This window comes from Neomonachus schauinslandi, chromosome 13 (assembly GCF_002201575.2).
Source record: "Neomonachus schauinslandi chromosome 13, ASM220157v2, whole genome shotgun sequence".
In the NCBI taxonomy this organism is placed as follows: Eukaryota; Metazoa; Chordata; class Mammalia; order Carnivora; family Phocidae; genus Neomonachus; species Neomonachus schauinslandi.
In genome coordinates this window covers 72273936-72295723 of record NC_058415.1, presented here as the reverse complement: position 1 = coordinate 72295723, position 21788 = coordinate 72273936, and the positions used below count along the sequence as shown (strand labels likewise).

At 37.5% G+C, this 21788-nt stretch overlaps 1 protein-coding gene across 1 annotated transcript in view; it reads right to left on the bottom strand.

Annotated features, from left to right (window-relative positions):
- Nucleotides 1–265: 265 nt before the first annotated feature.
- Nucleotides 266–21788, bottom strand: part of UGCG (UDP-glucose ceramide glucosyltransferase) — a 37286-nt gene continuing 15763 nt past the window's right edge. The window contains exons 2-9 of the mRNA XM_021691282.2: nucleotides 16593–16734; nucleotides 9573–9675; nucleotides 8764–8865; nucleotides 7193–7305; nucleotides 3768–3946; nucleotides 2623–2709; nucleotides 1582–1771; nucleotides 266–1080 (exon numbers count right to left, since the gene is read on the bottom strand). Of these exons, the coding sequence (XP_021546957.1) occupies nucleotides 910–1080; nucleotides 1582–1771; nucleotides 2623–2709; nucleotides 3768–3946; nucleotides 7193–7305; nucleotides 8764–8865; nucleotides 9573–9675; nucleotides 16593–16734 (1087 nt within the window). The 3' untranslated portion in view covers nucleotides 266–909. The remainder of the gene's footprint in view (nucleotides 1081–1581; nucleotides 1772–2622; nucleotides 2710–3767; nucleotides 3947–7192; nucleotides 7306–8763; nucleotides 8866–9572; nucleotides 9676–16592; nucleotides 16735–21788) is intronic.

The following is a 21788-nucleotide window of genomic DNA, read 5'->3' as shown; positions in this document are numbered from 1 at the left end:
CTATCAAAACATCCACTCACACTAAAACAAAACCACCACCACCGCCCCCCCCCCCCCCAAAAAAGTTCAGGAAAGATGGGGTGGGGTCGGGTAAGGAGCAAGGAAGGAAAGGTTTACCAGCACAGTGATTAACAATGGTTCAAGACAGAACCAACAGGAGTTGGTCAAAAGGATGCCTTCAATACATGGCTACAATTAAAAACCCAACTCAACCACTTTTGGTTCATTGCAGTGAGACCAAAAAAATCTCTCTCACAGATTCATATAAATACTAGACTCCAGCTCTTTTATTATTATTTTTAAAGTTTTCCCATTTGTTTTTGCAAGGCCTAGCTACCTTATTACAATTTATATTTGCTCTGCAACAACTACAAGAGGTAGGCATAGAGCATGAAAAAGTTTCTTAGTTAGTACCCCGCTGTGGGCTGTCCACCACATAATACCTTTCACTTTAGACACGTAAAGGGATTACTTTCTAGCCTCTCCTAAACCCCAAAACAAAGCTGCTGCCATCCCATGAATGTTCTAAAAGAGTGTACTCACAAATAAGAAACTTTCTCTACTGAAGGATACTGTCATAGTGTTTGTTGCAGAGCATTCATATATTTTATATATATATATTTATTTTTAAAAAATAAACAAACAACAACAAAAAAACCAAACCCAGGTTCCTAGAACCAATTCTCTTGATTCACTACTTCCACAAAATAAAGTGTACCATTTGGCCAAGACTACAGATGTGTTTTTTTTTTTCTTCACAGATGCAAGTGCCATGCAAAATAAATTAAAGAACAGATATCAAACATACATGTGATAAAACTACTGAAGGTAGATCTTTAAAAGCATTTATATAAACATAATTTATAATACTTCTCTTTTTTTCCTTTATGTACAGTCACAAAGCTGTCGTTATACATCTAGAATTTCCTCCGCTGTGCCTCCACAGCGCAATCTGTAGCGACCAGTTCTCCAGCTTATGGTAGGGTCCCATAATGCCGACAAAAAAATGTATATTGTCATGGATTCACGGATGAACCAGGCTACTGCATAATCAAGTTTTGAGAAACACAGTGTGCCACCCTGGGGATTTAAAAAAAAAAAAACAACAACAACTGACTGACCGACTGTAGAACTAGACACAGTTAAAAAAAATGAAATTCTTCAATTTCACTCTTTTAAATACACTACATAAAAATCAAGCCTGCTTCTTTATATGATTTAACTGCCATGCTATATCTGTTAAAAAGTGTTAATGATGAGTAGAAAAACCATTAAAATCATGGCTATCCTGACCTATTTTAGTTTGAATACTTGATTCTTTGGGGAGCCTTAATAAAAATCATTTTATTACATTATTTTTTGAGTCTTAATAAAAGTCATAGTATAACTACCAACTGAAAGTTGAAAATCAAGTTGAGTTTTGCATCCGCATTCTACTGAAGAAAGTAATGTTTAAACCTGATATTAACCTTCAATGGGAAGCTAAAGAATGGCTCAGATAGATTTCTTCAACCTTTTCTAAATTAAAATAGTTTTAGTTCTACCAAATGACTGCCAACCTTTTCATGCCTATCCACATACCTGGACACCCCTGAGTTGAATGTAGTCAAATATAAACCATGCCAGGCAATGACACATGAAAAATACCATAATATCCCATCTGAATACATGGTGGGCTGCCCATCCGATAATTAAACTGGCAACAAAGCACTCTGAAATTGGCTCACAAATTATTGTAGCAGGAAGCATGTTAATTCGCAATTTGGTCCACCTTAAAAAAAAAAAAAAAAAAGATTTTCTTTAAACAACAGCTTGGTTACAAGACTAATCAATTTTCCCCCCAAATGATCAGCTCTTTACCCTGTAATATAAAGGCCCTCCTCTTTAAAGAGTATTTAATGAATTCCTTTTCTATTTTTATTCAGTATATATAAAAAAGTCTATAAATTCATTTGTATGGATTATAGAAGTCAAAATATAGAAAGTTAGAAAACAGAGATCAGCAAATTAAAGAAATCAAATTCTCAACATCTTTTTAATTCTTTTCTTTTTTTTTAAAGATTTTATTTATTTGACAGAGAGAGACAAAGCAAGAGAAGGAACACAAGCAGGGGGAAGGGGAGAGGGAGAAGCAGCTTCCCGCGGAGCAGGGAGCCCGATGCGGGGCTCGATCCCAGGACTCTGGGATCTTGACCCGAGCCGAAGGCAGACGCTTAATGACTGAGCCACCCAGGCACCCCTCTTTTTTTAAATTATTTATTAAATTCAACTTAGTTAAATATACTGTATTACTGGTTTCAGAGGTAGAATTCAGTGATTCATCAGTTGCATATAACACCCAGTGCTCATTACATCATGTGCCCTCCTTAATGTCCATCACCCAGTTACCCCACCCCCCACCCACCTCAACATCTCTTTATTGAATGCTTTCAGGGTTACACAGCAAAGAAAATGTATTTATACAATAAATTTATTTAATAATGATGTTAAACTCTCTTTTCTGGAACTAAGCAAAATTTGACTTTTAGATATTTTAAATACCAAGTTAGACCATGTGAAAATTACTCCCCCCACCCTTTTTCTTTTAACCAAGCATAAAAAGAAAAAAACCAGCCGATTTACCTGATCATTCTGGACTGAAACTGGGAAATTGAGTAAGAGCCAGAGTTTTGCATTGCGACCTGAGTGGACATCGCAAACCTCCAGCCTCTGAAAATTAAGACAATTATAAAATGTACTATGTTGATGATGAACACATACAGGCATGACTGACTATGCATTTACTCATCACTATAAAGAGGAAGCAACCGTTGGTGTTCAGGGGGAGCCTAGTTCTCAGGATTAGCACCCTACTTGGGGTGTAGCATACTTATGGATGTTTTAGCAATTACACAGGCCCATGACAGTACCATCTACAGCTGGAAGGAACTACAACCCCTCCGTTTACAGTTTAAGAAACTTAAAATACAGACATTCTGAAAGTACTAAGTGGAGTGGGTTCTGTATTTCATAGTTTAGTCCCTGATCACTACTAAACAAAACCAAAACCAAAAAACCACCAGCTCAAAGGGGGGGCGGGGGTGGGAGATACATGTGATACGTGCGTGTCAACAAGATATCCACATGTTGTGGATATTCAACAAGAAATGCAAACAAAATGCAGCATTATGTATCTCATGGGAAACACTACGAAACTATGAGCCACATGAATAACATCATGAAAGAATTTTAAAAGCATACCTCAATTTTTAAAACCTTATCTTTAGTAAATTATCACACAAGGCAATGAAAACCCTTTTAAAAGCAAACAAGTATTTTGTGACAGAGAAATGTTATTAAGTCATTCTGTGAATCGTTAGGTGGCTTCATAGCAAAGCACCAAATAATCTACTGAGAAATTCCAAAATGCGAAATCATATTCTTTAAATTTTCACCTGCTGGCTTATGACTGCACTAATATTTTTAATTCTTCTAAAACACATAGAAATTTACATCTATAATAATGTAAATTTATAATCACAGAGAAGCTTCTTTTAATGTCAAACCACGTTAAAGAATCTAAAAGAATCAGAACACTTATTTTCTTCACTTATTTCTTTCATAACGTATCTATGAATAATAGGAATTACTTTGTAAAATATTAACCTATTCTGTACTCACCAGCAAGAAATAAAATAGCCCCAAACCCATGGGTTTAAAAAATACAATAAACCAACAGGAGTCAGCTACTAAGACTACTACAGCCTGATGTCATTTCGTTTGCTTACCGGTCAGCTATGGCTTTGGCCATAAAGTAATCTTCAGCAATGTACTGAGCAAAAGCTATAAGCCCTCCTGCTTGATCTAACACATCCTTTCTCATTAAACAAGACATTCCCGTCACACATTTGAAACCAGTTACATTGGCAGAGATATATGACCTTGGATGAGAAGTTCCAAAATATACCTGCCAAAACAAAAGAACATTTATGTATAATTAGAATGTTATGTTAAAAGTATGGTATTTATAAACATTTTTTTTTTCCTAATGAACCTCCTTTAAGTATGACTGAGTATCTTATTCTTTTTTTTTTTTTTTTAAAGATTTTATTTATTTATTTGACAGAGAAAGACACAGCGAGAGAGGGAACACAAGCAGGGGGAGTGGGAGAGGGAGAAGCAGACTCCTTGCCGAGCAGGGAGCCCGATGCGGGACTCGATCCAGGGACTCCAGGATCATGACCTGAGCCGAAGGCAGTCGCTCAACCAACTGAGCCACCCAGGTGCCCCGAGTATCTTATTATTCTTATATAATTACCTGAATAAAAGTTATTACAAAATAACGTTTACATGTAGCGGGCAATCAGTAATTTCTTACTTGATTGACTATTCTATTTTTTTTTTTCAAGATTTATTTATTTTAGAGAGAGCAAGAGAGAGAGAGCACATGAGCAGGGGGCAGGGGCAGAGGGAGAGAGACTCTCAAGCGGACTTTGCACTGAGCGAGGAGCCCAATGTGGGGCTCGATCCCACGACCATGAGATCATGACCTGAGCCGAAACCAAGAGTCAGACGCTCAACCAACTGTGCCACCCAGATGCCCCTAGATTGACTATTCTTGTTACCACTATTACAAAGAAAAATATACTTCTGGGAAAAAAAAGTGTATTCTATTCTCAGATAAATATTGTGTTCCATAAAGCTGCAAGATTCAAAGATTTATCCAAATAAAACGTAACTGGGATATAAAATAAATTAGGTAAAAATATCATTCACTGACATGTCAAATATTAACAAATATTTTATATAGCCTACTATCAAATGTTCGTGTAATGACACACACACACACCTACATATACAAGTGTATGTACGTGAATGTACATGTGTACTCACACATGCATACATACATACAAACACCACCCATAGGTGTATCAACCTACAGGACAATCCTATTTTAATTCCTTTCATAGCTAGCCGCTTCCTGCCCAAGTCACTGAGTTTTTTCCCCAAGTTCCCCAATGTTATTTTTCAATGTATTTTTCATAAAGAGGGTAGATACTAAAATTCTGTCTCCCATTTTACTGCCCCTTTCCCTAGATATGCTTTGAAGTCATGAGCTATGCAAGTTGCTAAATTAGTGGTAGAATAAAATGGTAATCACCCTATTAGACATAAAACATTATTATTTACATCTGAGATATGCTGCCTTTTCCAATTAGCTTGAGAGGAGAACGGTGATTTTTCTCAATGGCAGGAGTTATGCATACAGCGTGGAACAAGAGAATTATCAGGGGTGATGAAGAAGATGATTCTTGCTACCTACCCTATGTCCAGACTTCAATGAAGCTTTGATGTTTGTGGGACTGAACTGAACCAAATATGTAAAACCAGAAGCACACATCTTAATTCCTTAAGCAGTTATTATGTGGGGCTTTAAGAATGAGGTGTAAATAGGGACTATGTCAACGGCTCCCAAGATTTCTTTACAGACTTGAAACAATCCCTCTATTTCCATTCACTCTAAGTACAGCAAAAGGGGCCTTTAAGGATTAAATTTAACCTAAGGGACTGACCGTGATCTAGGAGATGTGGTATACCATTGCCATATACATCAACTTGGATATTTCTAAAACAAAAATACAATGTGGCATATAAGAATAAAAAGTATTTTATTTTAAAATACTGGCTCAGAGTTTCTCTTAATAAACAAAAACTCCAGTATTTAAAGATTTAACAATTTCTTGCAATAGGACAAATATATTCATAGGCAATATTAAGAGCTCATAGCTCAAATTGCCAAAGGTTAAATTCCACTCACAATGTACCTTTACCCCCTTAGATCTGTGGTAATCACAAGACTGAAATATAAAATAATATAAGTGCAGATATGCTTAAAAGCAAGTTGATATATTTAAAAGACTACAACCGTATATCCTTCCCTGATGACATTAAGGCAAGTTTTTCTTCCCAAATGTGTAACAGCACAGGAATGGTTAAATCAGGTATAGAACATACATATGATAGACTGTGACACAGCCCATAAAAATTAATAACTTTCTAAAAAGTTATTAATGATATGGAGAAAAGCTAATGAAGTGACAAAAGTCAACTTATTTTTTAAAAGCACATAGAAAAAAATAGAAACTTCCTCTAATAGGTAGGGTTATGAGTTGTTTTTTATTTTTTGCTTCTTTCATTTTTCCAAAATTTATAGTTTACATTTCTGTTATAGGGTGAAGAGAAAAAAAAAAGGAAAACCCAAAGTAAGTTTCTCAGGTAACTTTTAGAAATCTGTTTTTAAAGGAAATCAAACAGGGGTGCCTGGGTGGCTCAGTTGGTTAAGCACCTGTCTTTGGTTCAGATCATGACCTCGGGGTCCTGGGATCAAGGGTCCCCCCCCATGTCAGGCTTTCCTGCTCAGCGGGGAGTCTGCTTCTCCCTCTTTCTCTCCCTCTGCGCCCCGCCCCCAGCCAAGCTCCAGAACGCTCTCCCCTCTCAAATAAAAAAAAAAAAAAAAATTAAAAAAAAGTAGGACATCAAATGGGTTTTATAATGATTTGTATGAATAATTTTCCCTTTTTTGTATATTTAAAATACTCTGGGGATGCCTGGGTGGCTCACTTGGTTGAGCATCTGCCTTCGGCTCAGGTCATGATCCCAGCGTCCTGGGATCGAGTCCCGCATCAGGCTCCCTGCTCAGCGGGCAGCCTGTTTCTTCCTCTGCCTGCCGTTCCCCCTGCTTGTGCACTCTCTCTCTCTGACAAATAAATAAAATCTTTAAAAACTAAAATATTCTGTGATATTTTAAAAAGATTCTTTTCAGACTGGATCTCTGAAAGAATTATATGCCATGTGCTTTTATGTAAATCAGTAGTCTAGAACCTAACTCTAGATCTGAGAGCGAGAGCCGTAAGGAGAAAGAATACACTCTGTTCAGCTGGTAATGAGACCGTAAGAGGTTTCCTGTGCACATTCCTTCTCTGCCAGAGGGCAGTTAAGTTCAGCTGTGAGTGATTCCAGGGGCCCAAAAATGTCTTCACTAATATAACAACTACTCTCATCTTGAGGATGTCAGTACCTAGCAGGTTAAAACAGACTTAATCACAGTTAACTTCAGGTAGCTCATCCCAACTCTCACACTTAAACTAGTCTCAGGTTTCTGGTAGATGAGGGATGTGACAATAGGAATATTACATATGACCACCATACTTACCTGTTCTAATGTGGCGGCAAAGCCCTGTCTGTCTGCTACATAAGGCAGACCATGAACCAGGCCTACTTTCTCTGTCATTTGGTTAACCATGTCAGTGAGTGTGTCTGGAATTACTACAATGAAAAAAACAAAAAGGTGGCAAGGGAGAGAGAGAAAAAAAATTATTTTTAGTAAAGTGCCCACTAATGTGAAACGTATTTTGGGAGCTATTATCCTTTTTTTATATTTGGATCTAACAGAATCATTCTCAATCACTTTTCTAAGTAGAATACACATCTCAAAAAAGGCATAATACATGATAAGCTAATTTACACGATACATTTTCAGGCTAATAAATACCTTACATGTACCAGAGACAGGATATACCTTGAAAATGCTACTCTCCCTGTTTCAGAACCTCCAAACTGGACTAGAGACAGTATGTCCTAAAAGAAAAGGTACAGGAGCAGAGCTCTAAAGGACGTCGGTCCTTTTATGTTGGTTCCCGCATTCTCTAACTATAGGAAATGAGCCTCCACTTTCTTAGAGGGTATGAGATACCCTATCTCCTAAAACCGCTAATGCTAATGCGAACTGAATGGGATGATACTTGACAGAGATGTGTACATATGTTATGAAAACGTAACAAATACTTGAGAAAAACAACTGAACATAGCAAACACGAAGAATGAACATCATCTCTGACCACGGACTGAGAGATCTGTAATGATCCTGATTAATTAGGCATGCCACACTTCTATTAGTTTCAAATCTGCATTTTAAGCTAATAAAAAAATTTGAATCATTGTCCCCTCTTCAAATCGCAAACATCTCATATCTTTTTACATGACTTTATTTTTATTTCCTTCAAGTCTTACGAACGAAATCTACTCTACAAAGTGTACTTGGACCTTAAATACAGTGGTTCTCAACTGCTGCCCTGCAGGGGACATTTTGCAATGTCTAGAGACAGTTTTTGGTTGTCACAACCAAGAAAGAGGTGGTACTGGCATTCAGTGTGTAGAGGCCCAGGATACTCGCTAACCATCCCACAGGGCAGCCTCAGCAACAAAGAGCAATCCAGTCCAAAATGCTAAGGTCGAGAAACTTGTGGCAATTAGATATAAATACTTAAAAATGCAAAACTGCAAATTATAATTTCAGTATATAAACGCCTTCCTACTAAAATAAGCCATGTCTGTATTTTGGTAATACATTCACCTATTAATTTTTGCGAACTACATTTTGTGTGAGATAGTATATTGTTGGCGCCACAAACAGGTCATGAACAAGGGAAAATTTACAACTATGAAAAATCTTATATAAGGGGCTGTAAAATGGACCATGACTATCTTCTTAATAGCTGGAATTTTCTCTTTAAAGCAAAAATATTTTTATACATGTAACATTCTAGGTTAGCATTACAAAATTCCAAATCTTAGTAAGTATAACTTGACATTTTACCATGAAATAAGATGAAATAAATTACTTTGTTAGGCAAATAAAAAGGATTGACAAATATATTTTCAGACTGCTTTTGGCATTTTACCATCAAATGGATAGTTTTGTGAAATAAATAAAAAGAAGCTCACCTCTTATTCCACTATCACAAATCCATATCAGATCATACTTTGCAACTTCATATCCTGGCATTAAATTATTAATTTTAGGATTAATGCCAACTTTTTTGCCACCTAAAAATGTAAAGGTGCAACAGTGAAAAAGATTCATGCAATACTGAAAATATTTTCTATAATACAGATATAGGGTAGACAGAAGTGAAAAGTACTTTCATACATAATAATTTAAACAAACATACTTTATCATTATGCTTAACATTCCTTATTATTCGTAACATTTAGGAAGTGTTCATTCTCAAAGAGAATTAATTTCTTTGAAAACATTTTCAGTTTTTTAATTCTTAAATGCATCAGTAGTAAGTATGAATCAATGTTTAATGGCAAATATCTCTCTACAAGTCTTCAGAATAAGCCTATAGGCTTTTGAAAAACATTTTTTAAAAAATATATATATTCTTTTTGCAATATCATAAGAGCAAATTCTATCGATCACTCCCAATTACAGTGAATGCGATATAGAAAAGCCCACAGATTGAAAATATTAAAGAAACAAAAAAACAGACTCTCATGTCTGATTGAGAAAACAGGGTAATTGGGGGGGAGGGAGTAGGGGTTTTTTGTGGTTATTTTGTTAATCCCAGATATGAAAAAAACCTGTGTTTTTAGAACTTAAGTTTTCTCAAAAGGATATAAACATATCCTATCACTACTCCAACATGCATAAAGCAAACATGCTAATAACTTCACTCTAGTTTAATACAAAGATTGCTGATAATATTATTAAAGCAAAAGGGTTATTGCAGAAGTAAGTTGTTACCTACCAATAAACAATCTAGCATCAACATTTGGGTATTTTCCAAGAAGCTTCTTACATACATCAATGGCTGGATCATCATGATCTTGTACACAAAGGAGGACTTCATACTAGTCAAAGAACACATTTTATGTAAATTAATCTCTTACAAAAATAAGCACATTATTAGTATTTGCTGACTGATAAAAAGGCGTTAGGAAAAACAAGCAATTGTACACACACAGTTTAAAAGTTAAGAGAGTACTCATAATGGATGCAAACACTTATGATATCAAGTGTTGCTTTAATTGAGAGCAGCTTCTCCCTGAACAGGGGCCTATTTGCAAGCAGAAGAGATCATGAAGGGCCTGGCAGCCCTCACAGCTGAGGGCCATTCCCAGATAGGCATGACCTGGTAATTAAACTGGATCTCAAGCTTCTCCGTGGCTCCGAAGCTTTACCAAATACTCACAGGGTGCCCAGCAGTGTAAACGCAACATAGAAAGCAAAATAAACACCCCCTCTGTTCTCTAGAAGCTTGGTCTCTGAATTTATCATTTCATGAAGGTGCTATCAATTACGTATCAACTCCCCTTATGATCAATTTAAAGCACTTTCCCAAACTCTTCGCATGAAAAGGACAAAGAGAGTTTAGATTTTTGCTGTATAATAATTTCTGAAATAAAATAGAATTTGACTAAAAATCTATCATCGTGAAAAGCACAGGTTAGCCTTTTAACAATGACAATACCCAGGGTTCTATTCTGCTCAGTAGGTTAGGGAGTCATTTCTTTGCACTTGACTGGTTTGGTCCGTTACCCTGGGATATTTATTTAAAGAAGAGAATACTAGGCCCCACTCTTACTTTTGAATTAGAACTCACGGGGTGATTCTGACATGTAACCAGGTTTATAAAATCTTGAGCTAAACTTTAAGTTACCAATTAGTAAACTACTAAATTTTTAAAAAGTATCTGCTTTCACATACAAAGATGCTACTTCAATATTTTATGGGGTATTCTAAGTAGTAATTTTTTTTTTTCCAGAAGTGCTGCTAAATTCATGCTGACTCTGCAACAAATTTCCTACCAATCTTTTTCTAAAATGGGGTTGGCATTTTTAAGCAAAGGAGCGAGGTTAATTATGTCCACGAAAAAAATAACAAATCCATGGGTCCTAAAAAATAAAAAGAACTAAAGACATAACTTTTTAAGTGTCTAACATACAGGGACTAGCCCAGGTAAAGGGGAAACTCAGCAAAAACTGGCAATATGGAAATTGGTGGCTGAGTATGAAAAGGGGCCAGGACTAAGGTCAAAGAAGGAGGTAATACGATTTTTTAAGTGCAAAAAAAAAAAAGTTTTCTCAATAATTAAGTAGAGGGGAAACCAATGTATACTTACCTCATACTTTCCACCTATTATTAGCATACATTCTATCAACTATCTACCTTTAATAATGACTGACCAAAATTGCCACTCAGGAGGTATCGAAACCAACTTTACAACTACCCAGTCTTCAGGGACCAGATAAAAATTGGAGGATGGGAAGGACACCACTCTGGCCCACACCCTTGAATTTCCCAAAGGGTTGACTCTTAAGTCCTATAAAGCATCAGTCATCCTCGCAACCTGACTCTCAAAACAATGTTTGGAGGAACCAGCCAAAAGGCACTGACCTTAACAATGAAGATCAGAAAGATTAAGTGACCTTCCAAAGGGTAAAAGTAACAATTGGCTTCCCTACTAGAGCAAGCTGTTCAGCCAGGCTTGCGGTAAAGAATTCCTTGTTTTTCCAAACACCGCATGGTTTCTTTAATGCTTTTATGATTTATGCTGTTTTGCAGGTATGACCGAATACAGTGAAAGGGACATTCATAAGTGATATAATTCCATAAAATATAATGAAAAAACTTTGTAAAATATATGTTCTAGAAATGATTTCAAAGGAGGCAGAGTTTACCTTTCTTCAAATGCAAGATTTAAAATTTTTATTTTAGGGGCACCTGGGTGGCTCAGTCAGTTGTGTTCAACTCTTGATTTCGGCTCAGGTCATGGTCTCAGGGTCCTGAGAGCTGGAGTTCCACATGGGGCTCCCTGCTCAGCAGGGAGTCTGCTTGAGATTTTCTCTCTCTCCCTCTGCCCCTCCCCCCGCTTGTACTCTCTAAAATAAATACTTCAAAAAATTAAAGTTTTTATTTTTATTGATTATACCTCTGAAACTTAATTTTAAACAAAAATCAAAAACCTGATTAGCCAGGGTACAAATAAAACTCAATTCACATTATCTAAAAAACGTTAAGACTCTTATTAAAAAACACATAACTTTTGCTTGTTTCTGAAATTGAAAATGAAAATCATACCAAATAGGTAAGCATTTCATGTATTTCCTAAAGTATGAGATTTTAACCAGGTGTTCGTTTTTTAGCTGTGATAATCACCTGTGTCTTCAGTTTGATCAAACATTTTATTTGCTAGGAATCTCTATTAGAAGAGTTCAGTCACTCCAACTACCCTGCAACTGGCAAAACACAACATTATCAAATTGGTTAAAGGCTTTCTTAGTTAATACAAAAAAAAATTTCTGAAATGTTTTTTAAAGACTGTGTTTATTTACTTATTTAGACAGAGAGTGCATGAGTTGGCGGGGGGGGGGGGGCAGAGGAACAGAGGGAGAGGGACAAGCGGACTCTGCGCAGAGCCCAATGTGAGCTGGATCTCACGACCCTGAGATCATGACCTGAGCTGAAATCAAGAGGTGGAGGCTTAACTGACTGAGCCACTGAGGTGCCCCTGGATATTTTTATATTATCTTAAGGATCGGACATAAGTATATATGTTCAAAAACATAATGTTTATTAAAAATATTACACTTTAAAAATATTTCAAGATAACATTTACTTTATAAATCTGAAAGGGCTATAAGATATAGTGAATTCCATTATAAATCGGTGTATTATGAATACATAAAGTCTAGAAATAAACCCCAGAGTAGTTTAGATAAGAAGGTTAGTGTTCCACAACTCTTTGGTAAGGTTACTACACAAATAGCTAAACTGGCTAATTTTCCCTTTTTCTTTTCAAACAGTGCAATGACTAAAAGGCTGAGAACAAGAGAGGTGTAGGAAATCCACAAACTGAGATTCAGCCCTTTGATATTTAAGAACTGAATATCTGAAACAGCAATAATCATGAATGTTACTTTTCAGTTTTTAAATTCAGATGCATACATAATATTAGATTTAGGTATATAAATAACATCAGAAAAACCTCACTGATAAACTTTGCACTATAGCAAACAAAATAAAACATCCTCTTAAAATAGAAAGCTGTTTTAATATTAATCAATCATATTGCATATCAAGTAGAAATATCTTGAACTATTCTATAAATAACTACACATTTTTACAGAAAAATTTTATGATGATATTTGGATGACAGCAGAATATGAGTTTTCTGTAACAGAACAGATTTAAACCCCAAATGCCTAGAACATTCTCTGGCATGGAGTGATTAATACACTTGTTAAGTTAATGCACTTATCCTTAGGATAACTTCTGAGTGAAAGATGCCAGGAAGGAGATGTTTCATAAGAACACAGCTCTGAATTCAAAGTTTGGACAAGTAATATTACATACTTCTCTATTTTCAAGAAATTGTCTATACAGTTTTCCAAATTTACTTGGCAAATTCCTATCTTGCAGATTCACCACATATATTGTGCTTGGTCTTTTGATAATGGATTTGATTTTCTGTCTTCTCTAATTCTTTGTTTAGATCCTGTTAAGGGTAACTACACTACCAGCAAGAAAGAGTCCAAACATGGCACCAGACTTGTAACATTTTAAACCAATTCTGTATTTGCAAAAAAGACAAAAAACCCACCATTATTACCACAGCCTCACTCTGGTAATAACTCTGATCATTTAATTTAAAAACTCTTCATATGGCCAGAATTTACTAACATAAAGCTGTCAAGCCATTTGAGACATTGCTGCATCTTTCCTCCGCAGCTAAATCTCTCCCTAAAACGCCGTCTATGCTGACACCAAGCTGAGTGCTCAATTTTGCGGAAAATGAATTGTATGGCTTTTTCATTATTTTTTTCCCCCAAGGAATAAATATCAAAGTAAGTGGAGGAGTGCCTGGGTGGCTCAGTCCATTGGGCGGCTGCCTTCGGCTCTGGTCGTGATCCCGGCGTCCTGGGATCGAGTCCCGTGTGGGGCTCCTTGCTCAGCGGGGAGTCTGCTTCTCCCTCTCCCTCTGCTGCTGCTCCCCCTGCTTGTGCTCACGCTCTCTCTCTCAAATAAATAAAATCTTAAAAAAAAAAAAAAAGAAAGAAAAAGTGGATTGGGGCTCCTGAGTGACACAGATGGTTAAGTGTCCCAACTCTTGGTTTTGGCTCAGGTCGCAATCTTGGGGTCCTGGGATGGGGCCCCAAGTCAGGCTTCAAGCTCAGTGCAGAGTCTGCTTAATAAGACTTCCTCTCCCTCTGTCCCCCACCCCCCGGTCCATGTGTTCTCTCTCTCAAATAAATAAAATCTTAAAAAAAAACCACCCAAAATAAGTGGATTGACAAGATATGTAATGTACAGAAATCTTTCAGGGCAATTAGTATAGTAACGATTCTCACCAAAATTTAAACCCAGAAATTCAGAACAAGTACCAGCAGTAAATCTTGCACGTGTCCAAAATTAAATAAAATTTCTGAACTTCAACATGTTCTTTTTCCAGAATGGTCTATAATGTTCGGAATCAAATCAGGAGGAAAACCTTATGTCCAGAATGAAACTGGACATACTTCTGGAAAACAATGTTCACACTCGAAAAAAAGCCAATAGTAAAGTCTGCTGGGCCTGGCAGTCACACAGATGTCCCTTTCAGGACTACATGCCTCGTGGGTGACATAAGCAACTTGTCTGTTCACACTTAGATTTGTGGAATTTCAGCAGTTTAACTTCAGTTTCTTGTGGAACATTTGCCACTGGGCTTGGTCTTTTAAAAAGCCAATAAAATGCCGTGAGGTCCAAGGTTTCCTTTAGATTGCAGGTCCCTAGCACTTTCCCTCCGCTTTCTATATTTTCTATTTACACAGCTAACAAACAGTACTTTTATAATTAGTAAAGTTCTGAAAAAAGAATAAAAACAATCTCTTATATATGTGGTTCCTCATTTTATAAGTATCAAAACAGCTTTCTCCGCGATCAATTTAAATACCTCAATGACGTAAGTGCAAAAAGAAGCAAAAACTAGAGCTCTTGAGATAATCTCAAATTGTAATAAAAAAAAAATCTTCATTCATTCAGAAGAAATCAATTATTGATTTATCCCAAATGTTCAGGATTAATGGATACATATGTTCCTGGGTTATTTTTAGAAACTCTTTCTACAACTAAAACCCACACTAACTTCCGCAACCAATTCAATTCCATCATCTCCCAAGGACCCAACATAAAAGTTCCATAACTAAGTTCTGAGAGTGGGTGAATGGGGATAGGGTGGGATGATGATTAAACAATTAAAATGTGACATCAAGTTTCACAAGGATAAATGCATGATTCTAGCTTAATAATAATCAGTGAAATATTTAATAATAATGAGATTTAATAACCAATGAAAATATTCATTAAAAAATTCTCTTTGCATTTACTTACATAATGTGAGGTTTGAAAACCTTCCATTTTTCTAATTAATTTTATTTGTATCATTCTTCCTAAATTACAAAAGTACACTTTTTGCACTTTTAGTTTAAAAACATCAAGTATGTATCTTATTTTTAAAAAATTACATATTCAATTTATTGGATACATACTGCGTGCATACACACACACACACACACACACAGACTAGAAGAAAAATACATTAACTGTTTTGCTTCAAATTAGCTTCAAATACCCACTTCCAAACTTTAAAAGCACTAATATAAAAACAACACTAAAAAATAACCAATTATACTCGTGTCCACATACTTAATAAGAGGTGTATTAAGGCTATTACATCTGTGTCTTCTCTATTCTTTTCATTGATGCTACCGAGAAAAATACGGGCTGAAAGAAAAGAAATAAGAGTGTCACCCTAAGAAATGTGGTGTGTATTATTTTCCTTCTCACAACTTGAGATACACTGTCCTAAAGAAATAGGAGGGGAAGGGTCTCCAAGTGGCAAAGACTATGGACAAACTGGACAGTCAGTGTAAAAACTGACACAAGACCTTGGAGGAAAATTCAATGGACTGAATGATCAAGCAGGTAGAAATGTAAAGACACATTCAAAAGCGGTGTTTCAAAGAGGCAATTTAAAAAGCTGCAATAAAGCTAGATACATAAATCTCTTGATTTAGTAAGTTCTCCTAAGAAACTACAGGTGGAATATTAAAGGGAAGAGATAAAAAGAATACTGTCATCTCAAGAAAACCGGGAGTTCGCCAAAGGAGTACGTTGAGTTCACAGATTTACAGACTGTATAGATAAATGATACGAACAATACAATTAGGCATTAAAACCCAGAAAGATAAAGAAATTAGAAATTAGGTATGAGGAAGCCCCATCTTACTGCTAATTGTAACCTATTCTTGGCTCAAAAGCCAGATTTCTCAAGGGAATTTACGTTTACTTCTAGCTCTCTCGAATCTCATTTCAGACCACTAAACACTGTTTTTTCTTTCGCACTGCCTTTTCCTCCTGTCGTTCACATACAACTCTCATGGAACAAGATATTTATATTCAAACTATCAGGGACTTAACAGTGTCTGAGTTCCAGGAGGTCTACTCTGGGATTTCTAATTCAGATGGACACGCAGGTGGTTACAAGGTTACAGAAGGAATCTGCACCCCTTCCTCAACCCCAATTCTGTCCTGTAACTGCTGCTATTGCAGCATCAATTGTATGAAGCCAACATCATCATGCATTTTTTTAATACCTCTACCTTTTACAGTCAAAATGCCTCTTTAAGGGTTTACCATGAGAGAAAAGAAAAAAAAAAAAAAAAAAGAAAGAAAGAAAAAAAGAAAAGCTCTCACCCATTCCTAATGAGTACAAGGCTGTACTTACTTTGGGGTAATCCAATTCGAAGAATGTCTCCAAGTTGTTGATTAGGTTAGGATCTACCCCTTTCAGGGGCTTCAGAAGAGACACGCCTGGGAGCTTGCTATACGGCTGTTTGTCCGTTGCCTTCTTGTTGAGGTGTAATCGGCTAAAAAGCAAATGATGTTTACGTCATTTCTGCAGAACACATTAGTGCCAAATCTGTATAAAGTATGTGTTAAGCTATCAAGAAATTACTAAATTCTAAGTTTTAAAAAGCTATCTGAAAATGAAGGGATGTAACCAAGTAAGCATCCAGTTTAGGAAAACCAGAACTAAGCAGAACGAATGTTCCAGTGAAGGCTGGAGCTGAAGACTGTTGTTTATGGCTGTACTCTCAGTGCTTAGAGAACCATGCCCAGAAGAGAGGAGGCATTCAATAAATACATGGTGAAGAAATGAATTATAGTGTTAGCCCACATATTAACCACCCTTCCTCCCAAACTGCCATCACTGTAGACCAAGAACTATAACAACAGTGGGGGGAATCCCTATCTTCCCCAGAAAGAGAGAAATATAACCAGAAAAATCTGAGAAATTTCTATAATAAGCAGTCCACACAGCACACGACTGAAAGAAGTACTACACTCCTGAGCGGCAAGCAAGAAAATGGGATAACTAGCAGAACTCCTGATATACACAAGATCAGAATGGCAGCGATGGGACAGAAGGAATTTGAAAGTAAGAAAAAGAAAAAATCTCAATGATAAGAAAAATGTCTATTAATGCCATTGGAAGATAACCAGTGCCACCAACACACAGATAAGTTAGCCGTTGTTCTCAAGCCAATTAGTGAGAGAATTTGCCCCAGTTAATGTTCGTGGTGTGACCACAAAGAGAAGAGATGCCTTTCAGCAGAGTGGTGATGTTTCTATTTTTTTTTTTTTTAAAGACCTTATTTATTTATTTGACAAAGACACAGCAAGAGAGGGAACACAAGCAGGGGGAGTGGGAGAGGGAGAAGCAGGCTTCCTGCGGAGCAGGGAGCCCGATGTGGGGCTCGATCCCAGGACCCTAGGATCATGACCTGAGCCGAAGGCAGATGCTTAACGACTGAGCCACCCAGGCGCCCCGAGGGGTGATGTTTCTAAAAGAAGTCACTGAAGTCTTTCCTCCTCCTCATAAGCAAGTCTCAAAGCACTCAACAGTAATTAGAGGTTAGAACAATCACGGGACCATGCACAGATATTTTAAGACACACGTTCTTCCACATTTTAACATCTCTGAAATCGATGGCATCTTAACAATTGGTGGCATCCAGTAGCAGTCCTAAATTAGTAGCATGAAAACCAACCAATGAAACCTTCTAGAAGATCAAGAAAACACCAGCATCAATGCATCTTTGATTCCATGAAATACACTATTAATCTATGAATGACTTCTGAAAGTACACCACTAACATCATGCAGAGCAGTTAGCCTTGGGCTCAGGTTCAACTAATTAAAGGCTGGGATGTGCCACAGCAGAATATCTAATGTTTCAGATAAGGCTGCAAAACATTTTACAGAAAGAAAACAGGTTACCTACAACGGAAAAAATTTAAGCCAGTAAGAGATTTTTTAAAGAACAAGATCGTATCCATATCCGATCTACAGCCCCCAAATACCGGAAAATAATGGGGTACCATTTCCAGTAGTGCCGCTTGGTGTGGTTAGTGCATAACTTGCTTTTTTACTGGTCTGCGATGAGAAGAAATGGAGAGAAAGCGTTTAGAAACAGTTACAGCAATTTGACATTTCCATGCCATCCAAGCATGTGATCAGTATTTATTTTTATTGTAGTCTACCAAAGTATCAGTCCATGCCAGACTGGAAATATTTTAAAGAGCTGATCCTCTGCCATAGATAGTTTGGAAAATATTCATCTAGCAAGTTCATCGAGAGGCTGACCAGAGGTAAAACCATGATCTAAAATTTATATAACCACTGGGGCACGTGGGTGGCTCAGTTGGTTAAGCGTCCGACTCTTGATTTTGGCTCAGAGGTCATGATCTCAGGGTCATGGGATTGAGCCTGCACTGAGTCTGGTGCCTGCTTCAGATTCTCTCTCCCTCTTCCCCGCCCCCCATGCACACGTATGCATTCTCTTTCTCTCTCTCTCTCTCTAAAAAAATAAAATAAGGGGTGCCTAAGCGGCTCAGTCTGTTAAGCATCCGACTCTTGATTTTGGCTCAGGTCATGATCTTGGATTGTGAGATTGAGCCCTGCATGGGGCTGAGCATGGAACCTGCTTAAGATTCTCTCTTTCTCTCCCCCAACACGCCCCCCCCCCCACCGCCACTCTCAGATGCGTGCATTCTCTCTCTAAAAAAAAATAATAAAAATAAAATAAAACAAAATTTATATGACCACTATTCCATACCTAACAAAATGGCAGACTAGATGTCTGGAGAAACCTATCCAATACAGAACATACAGACTGCTGGAGAAAAAAAGTTTATATATTTAATTGATTGACAGTAATATCCACATGGTTCAAATCACTGAAGATATTAAACACAAAAGAAGTCTCCCTCATCTTTCCAGAGACTTTTTAAAAATGCATATACAAGCCAACACACATGCACAAATTCTTACATATTTATAATGTTTAACATAGATGCATTAAAAGCTTGTTTTAAAATACATAACTGAACTGTTAGGAAAATAAATGAAACCTCCCCAGTCAGAAACAAGGAGAAATCTCTGAGTGAGGGAATGCTGACTGGCCCCAGGGACATCTGTTGGTGGAGACAAGCCTGAGACAAGAATGAGGGAACTCTGTTCTGTCCACCGTGTATAAATATGGCATCTCTGAAAGGCAAAGTAGAAAAATGCTGGCCCACAGTGGGAAGATGGGGATGCTCCCTTCTTGGATTCACTCCTGAATGAAGTGGAATAAAAGGAAAAAAGTCTTCCAAGAGAACACCCAAACACATGGGTTTGAAACCCATAATGCAAACTACCTGTGATGCTTGAACAAAACCCAAGGGAAATAAAAAAATTATAATCACTGACACTAGAAACTCAATAGACAGGTAGGACAAAAGAATGCATATACAGTTTAAAAGAGAACTGGAGAACTGGAATCTAGATTTGAAGAAATTATTCAGGATGTGGCACAGAGAGAATGGGACAGAAAGACACTGAAATCATGGAACAGTTTGAGACATGGGAGGATAAAACAAGAAGGCCTGATATCCCAGGAATTTTTTCATCTCTTCCCACTCCATGATCTTTAAGTGCTATTAAACTTATCAAAACTTGCACGAGGTCATGCCAATACAGAGAAACCCAGACCACTAACCCACTGATTTTGGCAAGTCTTTAGATTAAAAACAACAAGGATAACTTAAACAGTGTTAAACAGTCTAGTATTGATTCTATTCCCCCCCCCTTCCCTTCCCTTCTTTATTAAGACATTTTAGTTTAAGACACATAGATCAATGGAATAGAATAGAGAGCCCAGAAATGGACCCTCAACTCTACGGTCAACTAATCTTCGACAAAGCAGGAAAGAATGTCCAATGGCAAAAAGACAGTCTCTTCAACAAATGGTGTTGGGGGTGCCTGGGTGGCTCAGTTGGTTAAGCGACTGCCTTCGGCTCAGGTCATGGTCCTGGAGTCCCGGGATCAAGTCCCGCATCGGGCTCCCTGCTCGGCGGGGAGTCTGCTTCTCCCTCTGACCCTCCCCCCTTTCATGTGCTCTCTCTCTCTCAAATAAATAAATAAAATCTTTAAAAAAAAAAAAAATGGTGTTGGGAAAATTGGACAGCCACATGCAGAAGAATGCAACTGGACCATTTCCTTATACCACACACACAAAAAGACTCAAAATGGTTGAAAGACCTCAATGTGAGACAGGAATCCATCAAAATCCTAAAGGAGAACACAGGCAGCAACCTCTTTGACCTCAGCCGCAGCAACTTCTTCCTAGAAACATCACCAAAGGCAAGGGAAGCAAGGGCAAAAATGAACTACTGGGACTTCATCAAGATAAAAAGCTTTTGCACAGCAAAAGAAACAGTCAACAAAACCAAAAGACAACCGACAGAATGGGAGAAGATATTTGCAAATGACATATCAGATAAAGGGCTAGTATCCAAAATCTATAAAGAACTTATTAAACTCAACACCCAAAGAACAAATGATCCAATCAAGAAATGGGCAGAAGACATGAACAGACATTTTTCCAAAGAAGACATCCAAATGGCCAACAGACACATGAAAAAGTGTTCAACATCGCTCAGCATCAGGGAAATCCAAATCAAAACCTCAATGAGATACCACCTCACACCAGTCAGAATGGCTAAAATTAACAAGTCAGGAAACGACAGATGTTGGCGGGGATGCAGAGAAAGGGGAACCCTCCTACACTGTTGGTGGGAATGCAAGCTGGTGCAGCCACTCTGGAGAACAGTATGGAGGTTCCTCAAAAAGTTGAAAATAGAGCTACCATATGACCCAGCAATTGCACTACTGGGTATTTACCCCAAAGATACAAAGGTAGGGATCCGAAGGGGTACATACACCCCGATGTTTATAGCAGCAATGTCCACAATAGCCAAACTGTGGAAAGAGCCAAAATGTCCATCGACAGATGAATGGATAAAGAAGATGTCGTATATATATACAATGGAATATTATGCAGCCATCAAAAGAAATGAGATCTCGCCATTTGCAAAGATGTGGATGGAACTGGAAGGTATTATGCTGAGCGAAATAAGTCAATCAGAGAAAGGCATGTATCATATGACCTCACTGATATGAGGAATTCTTAATCTCAGGAAACAAACCGAGGGTTGCTGGAGTGGTGGGGGGTGGGAGGGGTGGGGTGGCTGGGTGATAGACATTGGGGAGGGTATGTGCTATGGTGAGTGCTGTGAATTGTGTAAGACTGTTGAATCACAGACCTGTACCTCTAAAACAAATAATACATTATATGTTAAAAAAAAGAAGATAGCAGGAAGGGAAGAATGAAGAGGGGGATATCAGAGGGGGAGACAAACCATGAGAAACTATGGACTCTGAGAAACAAACTGAGGGTTCTAGAGGGGAGGGGGGTGGGGGGATGGGTTAGCCTGGTGATGGGTATTAAAGAGGGCACGTACCGCATGGAGCACTGGGTGTTATATGCAAACAATGAATCATGGAACACTACATCAAAAACTAATGATGTAACGTA